We start from the raw sequence: 16,024 nt of genomic DNA on the forward strand, positions 1-16,024 counted from the left end.
GAAAAACAGGGAAACAAACTTTTCCAGGTCGACAAATATTTTTGTTGTAGTATTTCACTTATTTTGCTCTCCACATGCCTACGTTTACTTGTATGTGTTCTATGTGTGCATATGCGTCCGGTGCGGGTGCGATGTGACTCATAAAATATTCACCTGTTTTTCCTCCTACATAATGCAGTAATGTTCAAGCACACAGAACTCTGAGTTTGTCACTCCTGGGCACTGTCATCTTTCTCTCCTTTCACATTTCTGTCACGCATAAACGCTTTCACTTACATCATTTCATACCGACAAATCATCACATCCCTTAACAAAGTCTGCACATCTTAAAACTGGTCATACTAATAGACTTGTGATGTGTGCTCTCAGTTCTCACAAAATGAAACATCCTCCAGCTTTACAGTACACAAACTTCAGCAACACTTCTGTCTTTTCCTAAATTTGAGTACGAAAAGAGAGAACAGAAACATAGGTCACATGGGGAACAAGAGTTTACTGCATGTATTCATGTCTGTTCTCCAAGTAACACCTGTGATGACACAGACATTGGTCAATATAGCTTTTATTTCAGCAAATCATACATACACTGTAAAAAATGCATCTGTATCATAATCTTTAAACACTATCAGAGCTGTGATGACAGTGTGTGATTGGTTGAGAGTGGCTACAGTGTCTGAGGTCATCAAAATGATTTGCATGTCATCACACTCATGAAACTGCACACTTTAATAACGCCGGAAAGGTTTTCCAGCTCATAAAGTGAATCGGAATCCCAACTTAGAAGGAATGAGGGGTGCAAAAAACACACAAAAAAACAAAAACAAAAACAAACAAAAAAGCTCTACTGGACAGATAGATGGCACTTTTTAAGTTCTTAACATGGAATTTCAACAGATATTTGATTCAGATTCATTGCTGAAAATTAACACAGGAGCTCAGTTGATCCCAGATCTGCATAAACAGTCGCGCAACTTTATCGATAAGATGCACATCTGGGATCAGGTCGGATTTTCAGCCCTGTCAAATATACACTATAAGCAGATCGGGTACAAATCAAGCTTTTGAAACAAAATAAAACACTGTAAGATGATCTTTTCATATAAAGCTGTCTAAACCAAAGCTTCCTCTAGCCAGTGTTTAATATATAAAACATTTTCAAATCCAGCAGAATCTATGTGTTTTGTATGCCTTAACTGCTAAGCAATCTGTGTGCTTCTCTACATTCTAGCTATCCTATGTAACAAATCAAAAAGATCTGAAGTATGGCCATCATAAGAGAGACCCAGAACACATGCCATACCAAAGTCCAGATAGTACAGGCTTTAACAGGAAAACCACTCTTATGCAGTGTAATGACGCGTTTAAGTCAGTCCAGTAAGCATGCTTCTCCCACTACGACCACCATCTGTCCTTACCAGTAAAAGGCACACCTTACCCCTCGTCCCCTACACAATATTTGTGACAGGTCTGCATGGCTCTGTGGTTTTATTTACTGTGCAAGAAATTTGCTCTGTTACACCGTGTGCTCAAATCAGTCCCGAGACTCGTATCGGAAAAAATTTAAAAACATCAACACCGTACGTTCATCTGAACTCTGATGGGTTGTTTTTTTTTTTCTTTGCGCTCACCGCCCTATTAGAGTTCAGTTTGTTTTTTCTTTTTTTTAAATCATCACACAGATCGGTGTCTAAAGCAGTTTATAACTATGCAAGTGTGGTTTGATCTGTACACGCCTGAGGGGGATTTTACAACCTCAGGCTCCGTTATGTTTTGAGTTCCACAAAGGTTTAGTCTCTGCTTCTACAAACTGAAACGACATCACGCAGTATTGGACATGCTAAGACAAATCTGTTTCATCTTCTGTATTCATCCTACAATGGATTAGAAAAATAGATAACAATAATATTCCCCCTCCCTCCCCCAGCACCACCAGCCAAACAGTAATTTGTCCTTCCTTGTTGCTGTGCCTTTGAGATGATTTGACTTGATTTGTGTCTCAGTGAAAACAGCTAGCATGTCGGTTTCTGATTGTTATCCAACTCACCTTGTATTTTTTTTTTGTATTTTTTTGTTGTATTTTTTTTTTTTTTTTGCCTTAATTCTCCTAATGAAGCATGTCTAACTCTTATCTTGTTTTTCCACACAGTTACAGTCACAGTTACAAATCAAGATCAAAAAGAAACCTAAAGAGTGCAATATTCTCTTATCTACATCATCAACATCCCACCTATACACAGGAACATTTGATAAGGATAAAAGGGAGGGGAGGAGTGGAGGGAGATGGAGGAATGAAGAAGAGGGGAAATCTCTTTAACATTGCGCCTTAGGCATCAACACACTCAGGCATCAGAGTGTTGCACAAGGACAGGACACACTGGAGGACATGGACTGTCCAATGAAGGGAAAGGTCTTTGCACATGTGACCAAATCCAAAGCGATGGACTGGTTGTCAATTCGTCCTTTTGTCATATTCTCTGGTAGGCTGACACACAAGTGAACAAGTGCCATTAACCACTCATATTTTATACTTAAACAGAAAGAGAAATCATAAACGTTTGCCAGGAATATTGTGTTGTTTTTTTTCTTTCTTTTTTTTCTCTTTTACTTATGAACAAACAATACACGGAGAGTAGTCCATAGGCTGTTAGTATGATTAAGTATCTGCCTGGGGAGTCACCTAGAAACGTGCAGATTGACCAAACAAACAGTTTTTCTCGTTTCTTTTTTTTGTTGTTTTCTTTTGTTTTTGTTTTTTTTTGTTTGTTTTTAGGAAATTACGACAGGTATTCGTCATTGTCGTCGTCATAATCCTCGTCTTCGTCGTCCTCGTCGTCCATACCTGCCTGGTCGTTGAGGACAAACGAATCCTCGTCGTCGTCGGTGAACAGTGAGTCTCCACTGCCCAGGTCTCCGGAAGACTCCAAAATCACACCTAGAAACGTAGAAAAAAAACCCAAATTATATGACACTTTGAGAGATTCTGGTTCACTTTCTTGTCAGGAGTTAGATAAGATTAATCTGTACATTAACCTTATTCAGGACTTTCATGTTGCCATACGTAGAAGGTCTTTCGGGGTCCATTGTGCAAAATATTTTGTTGGTATTCATTGTAGACTGTTATACTGTGTTAAATACTTTTTCTGATAAATTTACTTATTTTTGGTTCCAAATGCATGACAAATGTCCCTCTTTTTATATTTAAAAAAAAAAAAAAAATCTTCAAAAATAAAAAAACAGTACCTGTCACCTAAACTAAATAGCCTGGAGTCCAAAAGACCCCCAAAGTCCTGAATAGGGTTAAAGAAGCTTGGCACAAAGACTGGAAAGGGGGGAAAACAGCTCGCCTGGCAACCGCATGGTGATGACAAAGACTCCCTGAATCAGTACATGACCCCAACGATGATCTGAAACTGACATGTTTTTTTACACTTGGGTTTTTGTACTGACTAAATTAGTTTATTAATTAGATTTGTTTCAGACAATTTCTGAAAATGAGTAGGATGAACTTTAACTTACTACCTCTTACCCATTGCATGTCTGTGCATCTCATACCATACTGTTTCCTGTTTGCTTCAAACCTTACACTTAAAAACCTCTTTAGAAAACCACAAGAACACCTTTACTGTTCAACATTAATATCTTAACTTGCTGATTAGCTGTGAATCCCCCTTTTACAGGTTTCAAGAGGTTTCAGTTTCGTCCTTTAACTCTCAGTGAGTGCACTTTCACAATTTTATAATATCAATCTGTTTTATTAGAGGACAGATTTAACTGAATTTAAAAAAAAAATAAAAATAGTTGACACCGATATCTGTGAAGTATTTCCTTCATTTCAACTATTACTAATAAATGTATTCATACCCTCCCAATAAAGAAGGAAAAAAACAGCTGTCACTGAAATAAGTTGAAATTGACAAAAGTAATAATGAATAAAAATTTCATGAAAATCATGACATTGCTTTTGAATTGTGGTTCGACAGAAATATTAAAAGAAAAAAAAACCCAACAAGCATGATGGGACCCGTAAACTAGTGTTTTGCTGAACAACCCTTTGAGCCAATCACTGCAATCAAGTGTTTTCTGTAACTCTCAATCAGAATTCTGCACCTGTTGACAGGTATTTTGATTTTGGCCCACTGCTCATCAGCAAAGTGCTTTAATTTGTCCGGGACAGTTTTTTAAAAAAAAATTATTCGTTTCAACCACAATTCAACAGCAACGTCTTCTTTGACTAAGTTATAATTTAGCAAATTTTTATTTCTTATTACTTTTTTCAGTTTCTAGTTATTTGAGTGACTATTTTGAATTTTGCCTTTTCTTTAATGGAAGGGTATGAATACATTTGAGGATGACGTATACTTTGAATTGTGAAGCATCTCTACATTTTCTTGTGTTTTGCCTACCGCAGTCTGCAGGTCCATGGGTACGTGAGCCGGCCACCTCGTTGCCATAGCGATCCACGCACCAGCACTGTCCACTGCTGCTGTGACATTGGTGGGACCTGTAGTAACCGTCCTCATCGCAGGACGGCAGATACTGACCTACGGATGGAAGCCGAAAACACAGGCAACCGAGTTAAGGATGCGCAATGTTGGCGTGTGCGTTTGTGAGATTCTGTGTACGTTTGTGCGTCTCACCAAGCAACTTCTTCCCCGCTTGCTTTTTGTTGATACTGGACAGCTCTGCTTTACAGGGGGAATCTGAAAGGGAGAGACAAGGGACTTCAGTGAACAAACTGCAGAAGTCTGCTTTTCTGGGAATGTATCTGTTTGTGTGAACTTTTGCTTCCTTTGTGTAGCCGACGTTTTGCTTTCGTCATGATGTTTGTTATCCTGCAGTCTTTGCTCTTACAAGTGCAGCTCTAGTGACTCATCTGTAAATGCTGTTCCTCTATCACCAAAAAACCCCCCCCAAAAAACTAATTTTCATCCCTGGTCTCACACAATGGTTTTCTATGCAGTTTATTGTGCTGCATTGTGTTGGATTTTATTGTGCAGTAATATTCCCTACATGTCAAGAAAAGAATACGCCACTCTGACAGAATAGAAGGTGTTTCTGTAGAAGGTGGCTAAAGAAAAGCTCTGCTTCATTATAACTTGGGTCTTTTCTTAAGAGTTTCAGCCATCATTTCAGCTAGCTGTGATAACATTGTGATCTTGGCAGTACGAGATTGGAGAAAATAGCGAGATCAGAGTAAAAGGAGACATCAGCAATCAGTCAATCAGACACGCTAACAAGCCGACAGTTAAAGATAGAGTCAGCGACACTAATCCAATGTGCTTCTTTGTTAAAAAAAATCAAATATTCATGCACAGCTTTGGCTCTGAAAAAGGGAAGCAAACATCCTCGCACACTATTTTAACACAAACACAAACGTGCGGAATCACAGACATCACCTTCAAGCCACAACACGTGAGTCACTTTTTGTGGAAGTAAAACCGAAAAAGCAGCAAAAATAATCCTTCATTTCACAGGAACGCTAAACTACAAAAAAAGTAGAGCAGGTCAAAGTTAAGCTTAAAAAGTTATTCTGGTAGTCATGATGGACGTTTACAATGGATGTTGGAGTTCTAATTCTATTGTTTTCATTTATTTCCATTTCATTTTCAATTCATTCATTCACTTTTTAAATGAAGGTCTTAAACTAATTTTGGGGGTTTTCTTTAAAATCTGTCTGCTGTTTCTTTCACTGTCTAAGATAAGCAAATCATTTGGTGAGAACAGAAAAAGAACAAGCAACAAAGCAACAGTCGAGGCCCTGCCCAGACACACACTGTTCCTGACCACAAACCGCCTTTTATGAAGACAAAGAAGTTGTCAGGTGGGAACTATTTAAGAACATGTTGAAGGTACATATATTAAGATTTCCGTAATGTGTTTGTTGAAAAAAAGCAAAGTTAATTGTAGTGAATGATAATAACAAAGACTGTTTTGTGTTATCTCTGTCAGTTAACGTCTAACTGTCGTCTTTTTGTTCGCTTAGAAAGGTCTTTTTTCATGTGCTTGTTTTATCCTTCCTTTTGGTGCCTCTAGCTTGTCTTCATGTTGCCTGCTAGTTTATTTTAGCTGCCTTTTTTAGTTTCTTTTGGTTCGCCTGTAGCTGTCTTTTGGTTGCCTGTATGTTATTTTTTTTTTTTTTTTTGAGTGTTGTACAGTTCTGTTAGCTCTTGCCTTTTCTTTTATCTGTGGAGGTCCTGTTCAACGTTGTTTAGGTTTGCAATTTATGCCCTTTGCTGATCACCCCATATTCTCTGCATGTACTGTACATACTTCAGTTATTATTCTGTTCATGGTTGTAAATACTGATGTAAAGATTTTATAGAGATTTTGTACTTTTGGTAATGAAAACAGGTGTTGTAAAACACAACTTGCAACTTGTGCTTGTTTGCGTAGTTGTGGGTGCATTTTAAGTGTTTGGTTTGTATTTGCAGGCGAGTGCATGCCGATGCCGTACCTGTGTACCTCTGGAAGCCTGTGCACCACTCAGAGCTGGTGATAACTTTGTCAGGATGCGTATCGCAGGATCTGAAGAAAGCATCAGAGCATGGCTCATTCCTGTCCAGATAGAGGCTCTTGATCTCTGACTGGTCCAGCTGGAGGTCAAAGTTTGTGTCGAGCCGCGAGAACATCCAGCCCAGAGGGTCCTTACAAATAGGTGATGCCCCGACTTCAAACTCTGTGGGAGGAGATCAAACAGGAGACAGGGTGGCTGTAGTAAGATGTCAGTGTGATACCACTGCGTATTTCATTGTTTCTGCATTTCGCTGATGCCAGGTGACTCACTGTTCTTCTCTGGCTTCTGGATCTTGACTTTCTTGTGGTTGCCATTCTCATGCAGCACTTTGAACCAGTCTCTCAGACGACTCACCACCTCCTTCAGATCGGCCTCACTGCACACTGAGGAATAATACCGTGAATTTATGACGGTAAAGTGATGCTTTAGTGTCCCCCTGCTCTCTGATGGATATGAAGAGTCTGCTGCCTTAAAACTTGTAGACATTCAGAGTCACAATGACACTTAGAAGCTTAACACTAAACATGGGCTCGAACGCCCCGGAGAACTTCTTAATTTAAGATGGTTTCTTCTGCAAATTATCCTAGCTTACAGCAGTAACACGCAGAACTTTGTACCTTTCTTCTCCGCAGAGCTCTGTTCAGGCTGAGCGGGACAAGGACACATGCCAGGACACTTCACAGTAATCTTCTTTCCTGTGATGCAAGCCTGGTAGTCCAACTTACACTGATCAAGAGACAGAGGAAGAAGGGACGAGACAGAAAAGGAACCAAAATCAGGATGTGAGTCTCATCAAGAGGAAATGAAAAAATGTGACTTGTGGGTGAGACATGAAGGGGTTACGTGTTGGTTTGTGAGCGTACTTTGGTGGAGTAGGTGTGGCCGTCAGTACCACAAACAGGCGAGGGGTGAACCACGGGGCAGGGTTTGCACTTTGACCCTGGGCTCTGGTACAGATTGGCATCTTTAAAACTGGAGAGAAGATTGGAAAAACTTTTTACACACACACACACACACACTGAGCATCTAACCTTGTGCATATGAAAACATTCTGAATGATGCATCACTTGACACCATCTCCTTCATCTCAACGCATCGATGCACTCAGTGAACCCTCCCAGCTTCAGTCAAAACGAACAGTTTCAAAGCATCTTGCATCCGTAATGCTTTGTCTTGTTCTTACATGAAACTCCAGAAATGAGACAAGGATTTAGGATTTGTGTGTGATTATTTTCTGATTTGTTTGCACCGTGTAGTGGGAATAGTGTTTTTGCTAAGAATGAAAAATGAGGTCAGTATGGTGTTACTGTCCTCTGTCCAGTCTGCAGTGTCCCAGACAGAAACGCACACACACACACACACATACACAAAGCCCATTCATATCATTTGGCAGGACTTTGTGTCCGTCGTAAGGCAGTGCCAGTGCCGGGGTAATTGGACCAAACAGTAATGTCACACAACAGTCACAAGAGAGCTGGGCAACCAGTAGAGCGGCTGGAAAAAAGAAAAAGAAAAAAAAAAAAACAGCCGCCCCTCTGGCGTTGTTGCTGTCGTGCTGCATAAATAAGTGAGCAAAAGAACAAAACAAAAAAAAGAGAGCGAGACAGGAGGGGACTTAAGGTAATAAAGAAATTTCATTTGCTCCTAATTCACTGTCATTCGTGTTTCATTTGCGGCTTTGTCACGGTAACGTCTGAATGCAAATTTGAGGCCTGCTTTAAATGTGTGTGTGTTCTTACCTAACTCTCCTCTGGCTGACACAAGTGGCAGTCTTGTAATCCTCAGCCACGCATACCTTGTGGCGACTGCATTTGATCTTCAAACAGGGGTCTTTGGCTGGATCAAGGCCTAAAAACACAAAGCAGAGGTATATAAGGGCATTTTAACGTGTCCATGTGTGTGCAATTAATACACAACCTCTCTAAAACAGACTTTCCTAGAAAGACGAAGTGCATGAGCGGGAACAGAGAGGAAAATCTGTCAAGGTTGTATTTTTCTTTTGCTCCTTGAAATTCTTGATTAATAACTCTTAGCTATACATCCTTTCATTTTTATGACATCCAAGCAAAATGCATAGACATTAGATCTGGCTGTGTGTTTACATGTATGTGTTGTTGTTCATTCTAGTCACTATTCCTTTCACTTACAGTAAACTCGCAACGTCTCTCCCACACTGAACTCAAAGCCGTGCTACTGTTAAGTATCGTTACAGCTAAAAACAGATGGAGCTGGTTTTAGAGGCTACTTCTGATCTTACACCAGCCTGCACTGGGTGTCACTCTCATGCGTGCTCTTGCAGAAATCCCCAAACTGATCCCACGTCAGATCCCACAGCCACAGAACCGTAGATGGCTCCTAAGGTGAGAGCTGATTTTAGATCTGAGGCTACGATCTCTGCTGAGAGAGACGAGCTGCCCGTTTCTGACCCCACGTCAGCCTTCACCGAGGCACCTATGAGCAGGATCTAAGGCCCTCAGCTGTTCTCAGAGCAGTTTGTGAATGACCTCTGCTCTAAAGAACCTTACTGTAATCCCTGAGCAGCTTTGGCAGATTATCCTGCCTCCATCCTCCAACGCACTATCTAATGCTATTGTTTCCCTGACATGTCCATGTGTGTGTGGATGTGTTTGTGGATACGGCGATAAGTGAGAGTGAATATGTTATGTCCTGCTGTGCCTGGATGTGTGGAGGAGATTATCACTGTCAGTAATACGATGAGAAATAAGATCGAAGAATAGAAAATCGTCTGTTGTTTTTTTTTTTTAGCTGGTTGCTGTAGTTAAAAGAATTGGGGATAAAGCTCAGAAGGAACACAATGATCAGACGTTTACTGTGAGGCAGCCTGAATGTCAAAATCTGTCTGTTTTAACGAAGAACGCGGTCATGCAGGATACCAAGAGTGCTTGTGTGTATCAGAACCCGACTGACAGGGTGAAGGAGAAGGATCTTTGTCATCTTTTTCTTACTGGTATTAATTCTTGTTACACAATATCCACAGAGCGACGATGAGTCATGAGGGTTGACGGTAATTGGTCATCATAGGTTGCCAGCAGTTACATGCTTCTGAGTGTCAAATGAGACCCACGGTTGTTTGAGGAAGCTAAATTTAATGTCGCTACGGCTAAACAAATTTAAATTACTTTTGTTGGAAGGTCAGGCTGCACAATTTGCAGCTCAGATTTACAACTTTTTAACAACATTTGTGCAAAATAGATTTTTACCAGAAGCCAGGATAGACTCCAAGCCTCCCCCATGACCCGCTACAGGATAAAGCGGTGTATAGATAATAAATGGATGGATGGATATTTTCAACTTTGCTTCATTTTCACCTAGCTTTAACATATTTAGAGGACCATAGATGATGGTTTTCATCAGGTAATAATTTGATAATTAGCTTATAAGCTGAAAAATTCTTGCGTGCAGGACCTATTTGAAGTCAACTTCCACAACCCTTGATTGCAAAGTGTAACTATGATCAAACGTAGATGCCGTCCTCATATTGGCAAATCCACAAATCCTTAAAGTTTGACTTTATATCTAGACGACGGAGCAGCCACATTAAACTAAAAGTCTATAAATCAGTGCTCATGTTTTGTTACTTTGCCCAATTTATCTTCAGCTATAATATTTTAGAAAAAAAACAACTGAACAGCAGCCAGTCAGCAGTTTGATATATACTGTGTGCATTTTGATGCAGATCCAGTAACACATTCAAAGCTTTCTAATATTTTCTAAAACTTTCAAGGATTTGCGCAGGAATAGGTATGGGTGCACTGGATGCATTGTAGTTTTTTTGGCTTGTTTCATCACTCAGCCCACAGCACAACCACTCCAGGCTTTGACTCTCTTTCATTCACACCCACCTTGATCGAAGGGCTTGGATGGAGTCCACGTTCCAGGCTCCTGAAACACAGGGAATCAATAAACAATGAAAATATTGTTCAAATGACAGTTTAAGTAAATAATACATGACAGATACAAGACTGCTCGTCGTCGTACACAAACTGTTATTAATGAGTCATACAAACCTCGACTTCCTTCAGGAGAGAGCATTATGAAGAGAGAGAATCAGGGGTTAATTTTGATTAAGTTTTTCTTTTTCAGTCGAAACTTTGCATAATGGAGTAAGCACATGAAACACAGGAAACACACACAAATGTATCGTCATGTATAAAGTGGAGGAGCGTGCATTAATTTAGTCAAGTCAGTGCTGATGTTACGACAGCAGCTGTGTGCAGTAACGTGAATAAAAGGGGGGCAAGTCTCTTGGTGTGTATCACTGAACTGGATTTTGTTTAAATATTGTATAAGTCATGTACACACACACACACACACACACTCGCACAACAGAGGGAGGACATTAAATCAACCAAATAGACTACACAGTTTTCAAGACGTAAAGGAGAGTTTGTACGATTTAGGTTAGGGAAATGCAATTAAAGTGAATTTCAATAACTATAACGGGCTTTTAAAGATAAAAATAATGGGTTTGGCTGTTTAAAGTTAAATGAAGGCACAAGGTTTTCAATCAAGTAAAGTTAGGTTTAATGTCAGGCTTATCTGTGTAAAAGCCTTTTAGAATTAAATCACCAGCCAGTAAAATTTGCATCGCGTCTTAAAGCAGAAGTACTTTAATGTGCCTTTTTGCAATTTAATTTACGTACGATGCATCTGATTGACTCTGTTCTTCATTAGCAAAACAGCTCTTCTTTAGTTTTACGAGTTTTGCCAAGCCAAGTGAGCAAAAGCTCAAAGAAGTCAGAATGAGAAGGCTCTTCACAATGTAAGTGGTAAAACACTGCTTTCACAAACTGAGCCCGTGATGCAGACTCCACTAAGAAACATACTTACACAGAAACTGAATTGTGGCTTAAAATGGGCACATCTATTAACATGTGTTCACTCAGAGGTGAGGCTGTTCTGTAGAGGAAGCCTACTGTCTTACGTTGTACTGTTTCAAAAAGTAAAAATATTCATAATATTAGCTATTCAACACATCATAATCATATTTTAAAACATTTGGAAACATGTCCCCTGTGACAAAATGTTTTACTCCATTTAAATCTTTTTAAATGTAGTCAAACTGAGATTCATTGCCTGTGAGTCTGTTCCCTCAGTCTAAATGAGGGGTGAGTGATTTGCCAGCTTTTAAAAGAAGGACAAGAAGGAGGCACACCCAGCAGGTGCCGGCTTATGATGCAAATGTAAAAGGAGCTTAAGAAATAGTGAGCTGGTTGTTTTTTTTTTCCCCCTCTCAGTCTAAGTTCAGAGATGATACCTTCTAGTCTTCCTTTTCGCTATTTGCGCCTGAAGTGTGAAGTTGCAGTGATATTTTTCTTGTTGTCTCATCTGCCTCCTTTCTGTTGCGTTTATCATCAAATTAGGGTCAGTAAGATTTTGAGCTTGTCAAGCGGTATACACAAATAATTCCAGAAGTGTAGCTGTAAACAATCTTTTCTAAACCTATAAAATAAATCTGCCGTCATGCTTCAATGGTCCACCCATCCATCCATCCATTTTCTTCCGCTTATCTGGTGTCGGGTCACGGAGGCAGCAGGCGGAGCAGGTCATTCCAGACTTCCCTCCCCCTGGTGACGCTTTGCAGCGCTTCCTGGGGGATCCTGAGGTGTTCCCAGACCAGCCGAGAGATATAATCCCTCCAGCGGGTTCTGAGTCTGCCCTGGGGTCTCCTCCCAGGTGGACATGTCGGAAAACCTCCGGAGGAAGCCTTCTCAGAGGCATCTGAATCAGATGTCCAAACCGCCTCAACTGGCTTCTGTCGATGTGAAGGAGCAGTGGCTCTACTCCGAGCTCCCTCCGGATGTCTGAGCTCCTCACCCTATCTCTAAGGCTGAGCCCAGCCACCCTGTGGAGGAAGCTCATTTCGGCTGCTTGTATCCGCGATCTCATTCTTTCGGTCATGACCCAAAGCTCGTGACCATAGGTGAGGGTTGGGACATAGATTGACTGGTAAATCGAGAGCTTCGCCTTGCGGCTCAACTCTCTCTTCACCATGACGTTCCGCTACAGCGCCTGCATTACTGCTGACGCTGCACCGAGCCGCCTGTCCACCTCATGCTCCATTTTCCCATCACTCGTGAACAAGACCCCGAGATACTTAACTCCCTTGCTTTGGGAAGCAATTCCCCCCCCCCCGGAGGAGGCAATCCACCGGTTTCCGGCAGAGGACCATGGCCTCGGACTTGGAGGTACTGACCCGCATCGCTGCTGCCTCGCACTCGGCTGCAAACCACTCTAGTGCGTGTTGAAGGTCATGGGCTGATGAGGCCAGCAGCACCACGTTGTCTGCAAAAAGCAGAGATGGGATCCTGAGGTCCCCAAACCAGACACCCTCCTCACTGTGGCTGCGCCTTGAGATCCTGTCCATGAAAACCACAAACAGGATCGGGGACAAGGGGCAGCCCTGGCAGAGTCCAACACCCACTGGGAACATGTCTGACTTATTGCTGAGAATGCAGACACAGCTCGCACTTTGGTTGTACAGGGACCAAATGGCTCGTAGCAGCAAACCTGGTACCCCATACTCTGTCAGTACCCCCCACAGAGTCCCTCGGGGAACACGGTCATAGGCCTTCTCCAGATTCACAAAACACATGTGGACTGGCTGGTCAAATTCCCATGCCCCCCTCAGCAGCTCCGCAAGGGTAAAGAGCTGGTCCACTGTTCTATGACCAGGACGGAATCCGCGTTGCTCCTCCTGAATCTGAGGTTCGACAATTGGTTGGGGCCTCCTTTCCAGCACCCAAGAGTAAACTTTCCCGGGGAGGCTGAGAAGTGTGATACCTCAGTAGTTGGAACACACTCTCTGGTCCCTCTTTTTGAAAATGGAAACCACCACCCCGGTCGGCCACTCCACAGGTACCGTACCCGATGCCCATGCGACACTGATCGATTGTTAATTCAATGGTGATGGCTATAACAGCACTCATGCCAACACCCTTACTGAAGTGAATTAGTGATGAGTCATCATTTTAAAGACTTTCCATAAAAGATGGAAATAGCTTCTCAGTCTGAAACGTGAAGTCAATGCACAAGTGTCTTTAAACTGCATTCTCTCTATACCCGGTAGGGGGCAACTCCTCTGGTTGCAGAATAAGTCTGGATGTATAATAGCCTATGAGAAAATGACTGTGCTTCTCTCCTAATTTGTTACCTCAGTAAACATTTTCCTAATGAGTTTATGGTTTTAATTGCGTGTTTCAAGTCTTATTAAACGTTGCTTGATGTTTATTTAGTAAATTATGGCCCCATTTAGAGTAAAATAGACATTGCTTTTGCCATGGCAACCTTGTGATTGACTACTACGGTATGGACGTGCACAGTGTCCTCACTTATCACGTCTGGTTTCAGAGAAACGAGATGTCAGCAGCCAAAACGCCAGTCTTAAGGCTTAGAACAAGTAATCCGCAAAGCAATGGGTGATTCCTCCTTTGGCTACGTGTGTCTATGACTCATTTGCACTTGACTGTAAAAAGCCGAAGCTGAGCCCGATTTGCGCAATAGCTGCATCACAATAATCACAAGCATGTGACTGCGATTTGAGACCACTGTGCTGACTGAGGTTTGGTGTCATTCAAGGAGACGTTATGGTGGATTGCATGCGAGATAGGACAGCACGAACATGAAATATGAGTCAGCAAAGACAAATAATTATGAATTTAGAAAAAAACAAGGTATTTTCTGACATCTAAAAATGAAAAACTCAATAAATGACAAAACATCTCTGTGTGTGTCTTGTATTAGTCTTTTGGTTGGGACATGAATTTGTTTACACAGTTCCAGTGTTGGAATCGACTTCTTTTTGCAACAAAACGCAGGTCTGTTCATGTAAATCATTACATTTTAAAGTGAAGTTTTAATTTATTTAGGGTTACAGAAAGGTTAGGTTTAGATTACGGTTATGACAATACAAATACTGCTCATATGTAGGGGTAGGGTAAGTCTACAGGAAATTAGTGTAAACACAACAGCGTACATGTTATGTGTATGTTGACTCACTAAGCTCTATATTGTTCTGATGGGAAGTTCAGTCATTTCTATGGCCACGGTGATCTCTCACTGTCACGCATGTAATTGTTGTAGTATTGTTCTATTTTAGGTATACACCATTTCCTATGGAGATAAGCTATATGCTGCTGTGGTTAAGACAGGAGAGAGATGAATGTGAATAAGCTATGACATAATAATTCTACCATTTTAAAGCAGTTGTTGCTTGTGCTACAGTCAAAAATGTAAAAATAACAAAACTAAATGTGCTTCAGAAAGGCCTCTCAAAAAAACTTCTTAAAACTTAAATGAACACTCAAAGCTTTGCCAGTGTAACAATTACATTGTACGCCATATTCTTTTTTTTTTTTTTTTAAGTAATATGTTGACAGTAAAAGTGATGATAACAGCACCAAATTGACCTTTTCAGCACTGGCAGGGCAGGAAATTTAGGTTTGTTTTTATAAAGACGTAGTACTACAGGGTACTGTAATGTAATACACCACACATTGTCTTTAATTGTTGCATCAGATGTTGCGTTGTTTCTATTTCTAAAATAGTTTTACTTTTATAAGGTTTCAATGTTAGAAAGGTTCAGTGCAAACCAAAATGTGGTTGTATATAGATCATTCCTTATCTTCCTGCAGTAATACTACTATGAGTTGTCTTTAGGCTGTTTTGTGAAGATTTTCTAAAAAAGTGTTTTGCTTTAGTTATGTAAAACATGTTTACCCCTTGATTTGATGTTGCTGATTTGTGAGTTGCAGTCTCAGTAATATATGTTTTGTGTATCGTCAGTTTCAGTGACACATTAACTGACATGCACTTCATGGTTTTGATGTTCTCCCCTTCTAATGCTGAAGTTTAACTGAGATATCTCATATCAAGTGCTGATGAAACCAAAGTAATTCATAATGATTTCTTGTAGCATATCAGTGCAGTCAATTTGAAATGAGTGAATCCTGAGCCTCTAAATGTATTAATGCAGCAAATAATTGCAGGTGTTTGCCACAAAATCCCTTTTATTTTTCATGACTTTACCTGTCTGCCTCTGTCTCGCTTCCTTGCTCGCTAGAAGGTGAACCAGGTCGACTCGTGTTCCTTCTCAGCTCTAATTAATTTCTCCTTCTTGTCCTTCATTGCTGAGCTTTCTGCCTTCCTGCGTCTTCGCCGCAAACTCTTCAATACCCATCACATTCTCTCCGTGGCGAAATAACGGCCGGTTTGTTTGTCTTGTTCGGAATCATACACAATTACTTTAACATCTTGATATGAAGAAAAACCCCACATACTAAAAGCTTAGCCGAGATAAAGCCAAACAGCGAGCTATTTGTCTCCGTTCAGGATGGGTCCCTTCTAGCACTGCAGAGCGAGGAGACTGAATAATGAGAACATTGCATTATGGGGGCCAGGCCCTCCAGACCAGTCAAGACAACAAAAGTGCTTGCGGTCCGATTCCTTAATGGAATCAACAGACACACGGAAACACAGATGCACACTCAC

The 16,024-nt window shown here is 40.9% G+C and overlaps 1 protein-coding gene across 1 annotated transcript in view; it reads right to left on the reverse strand.

Moving 5' to 3' along the window:
* Window positions 1-473: 473 nt before the first annotated feature.
* Window positions 474-16,024, reverse strand: part of spock3 (SPARC (osteonectin), cwcv and kazal like domains proteoglycan 3) — a 20,487-nt gene continuing 4,936 nt past the window's right edge. The window contains exons 3-11 of the mRNA XM_008298440.1: window positions 10,378-10,417; window positions 8,254-8,362; window positions 7,378-7,486; window positions 7,132-7,240; window positions 6,784-6,897; window positions 6,455-6,676; window positions 4,638-4,700; window positions 4,404-4,541; window positions 474-2,932 (exon numbers count right to left, since the gene is read on the reverse strand). Coding sequence (XP_008296662.1) covers window positions 2,775-2,932; window positions 4,404-4,541; window positions 4,638-4,700; window positions 6,455-6,676; window positions 6,784-6,897; window positions 7,132-7,240; window positions 7,378-7,486; window positions 8,254-8,362; window positions 10,378-10,417 — 1,062 coding nt within the window. The 3' untranslated portion in view covers window positions 474-2,774. The remainder of the gene's footprint in view (window positions 2,933-4,403; window positions 4,542-4,637; window positions 4,701-6,454; window positions 6,677-6,783; window positions 6,898-7,131; window positions 7,241-7,377; window positions 7,487-8,253; window positions 8,363-10,377; window positions 10,418-16,024) is intronic.

The sequence above is a fragment of the Stegastes partitus genome, unplaced genomic scaffold (genome assembly GCF_000690725.1).
Source record: "Stegastes partitus isolate 25-593 unplaced genomic scaffold, Stegastes_partitus-1.0.2 Scaffold29, whole genome shotgun sequence".
In the NCBI taxonomy this organism is placed as follows: Eukaryota; Metazoa; Chordata; class Actinopteri; family Pomacentridae; genus Stegastes; species Stegastes partitus.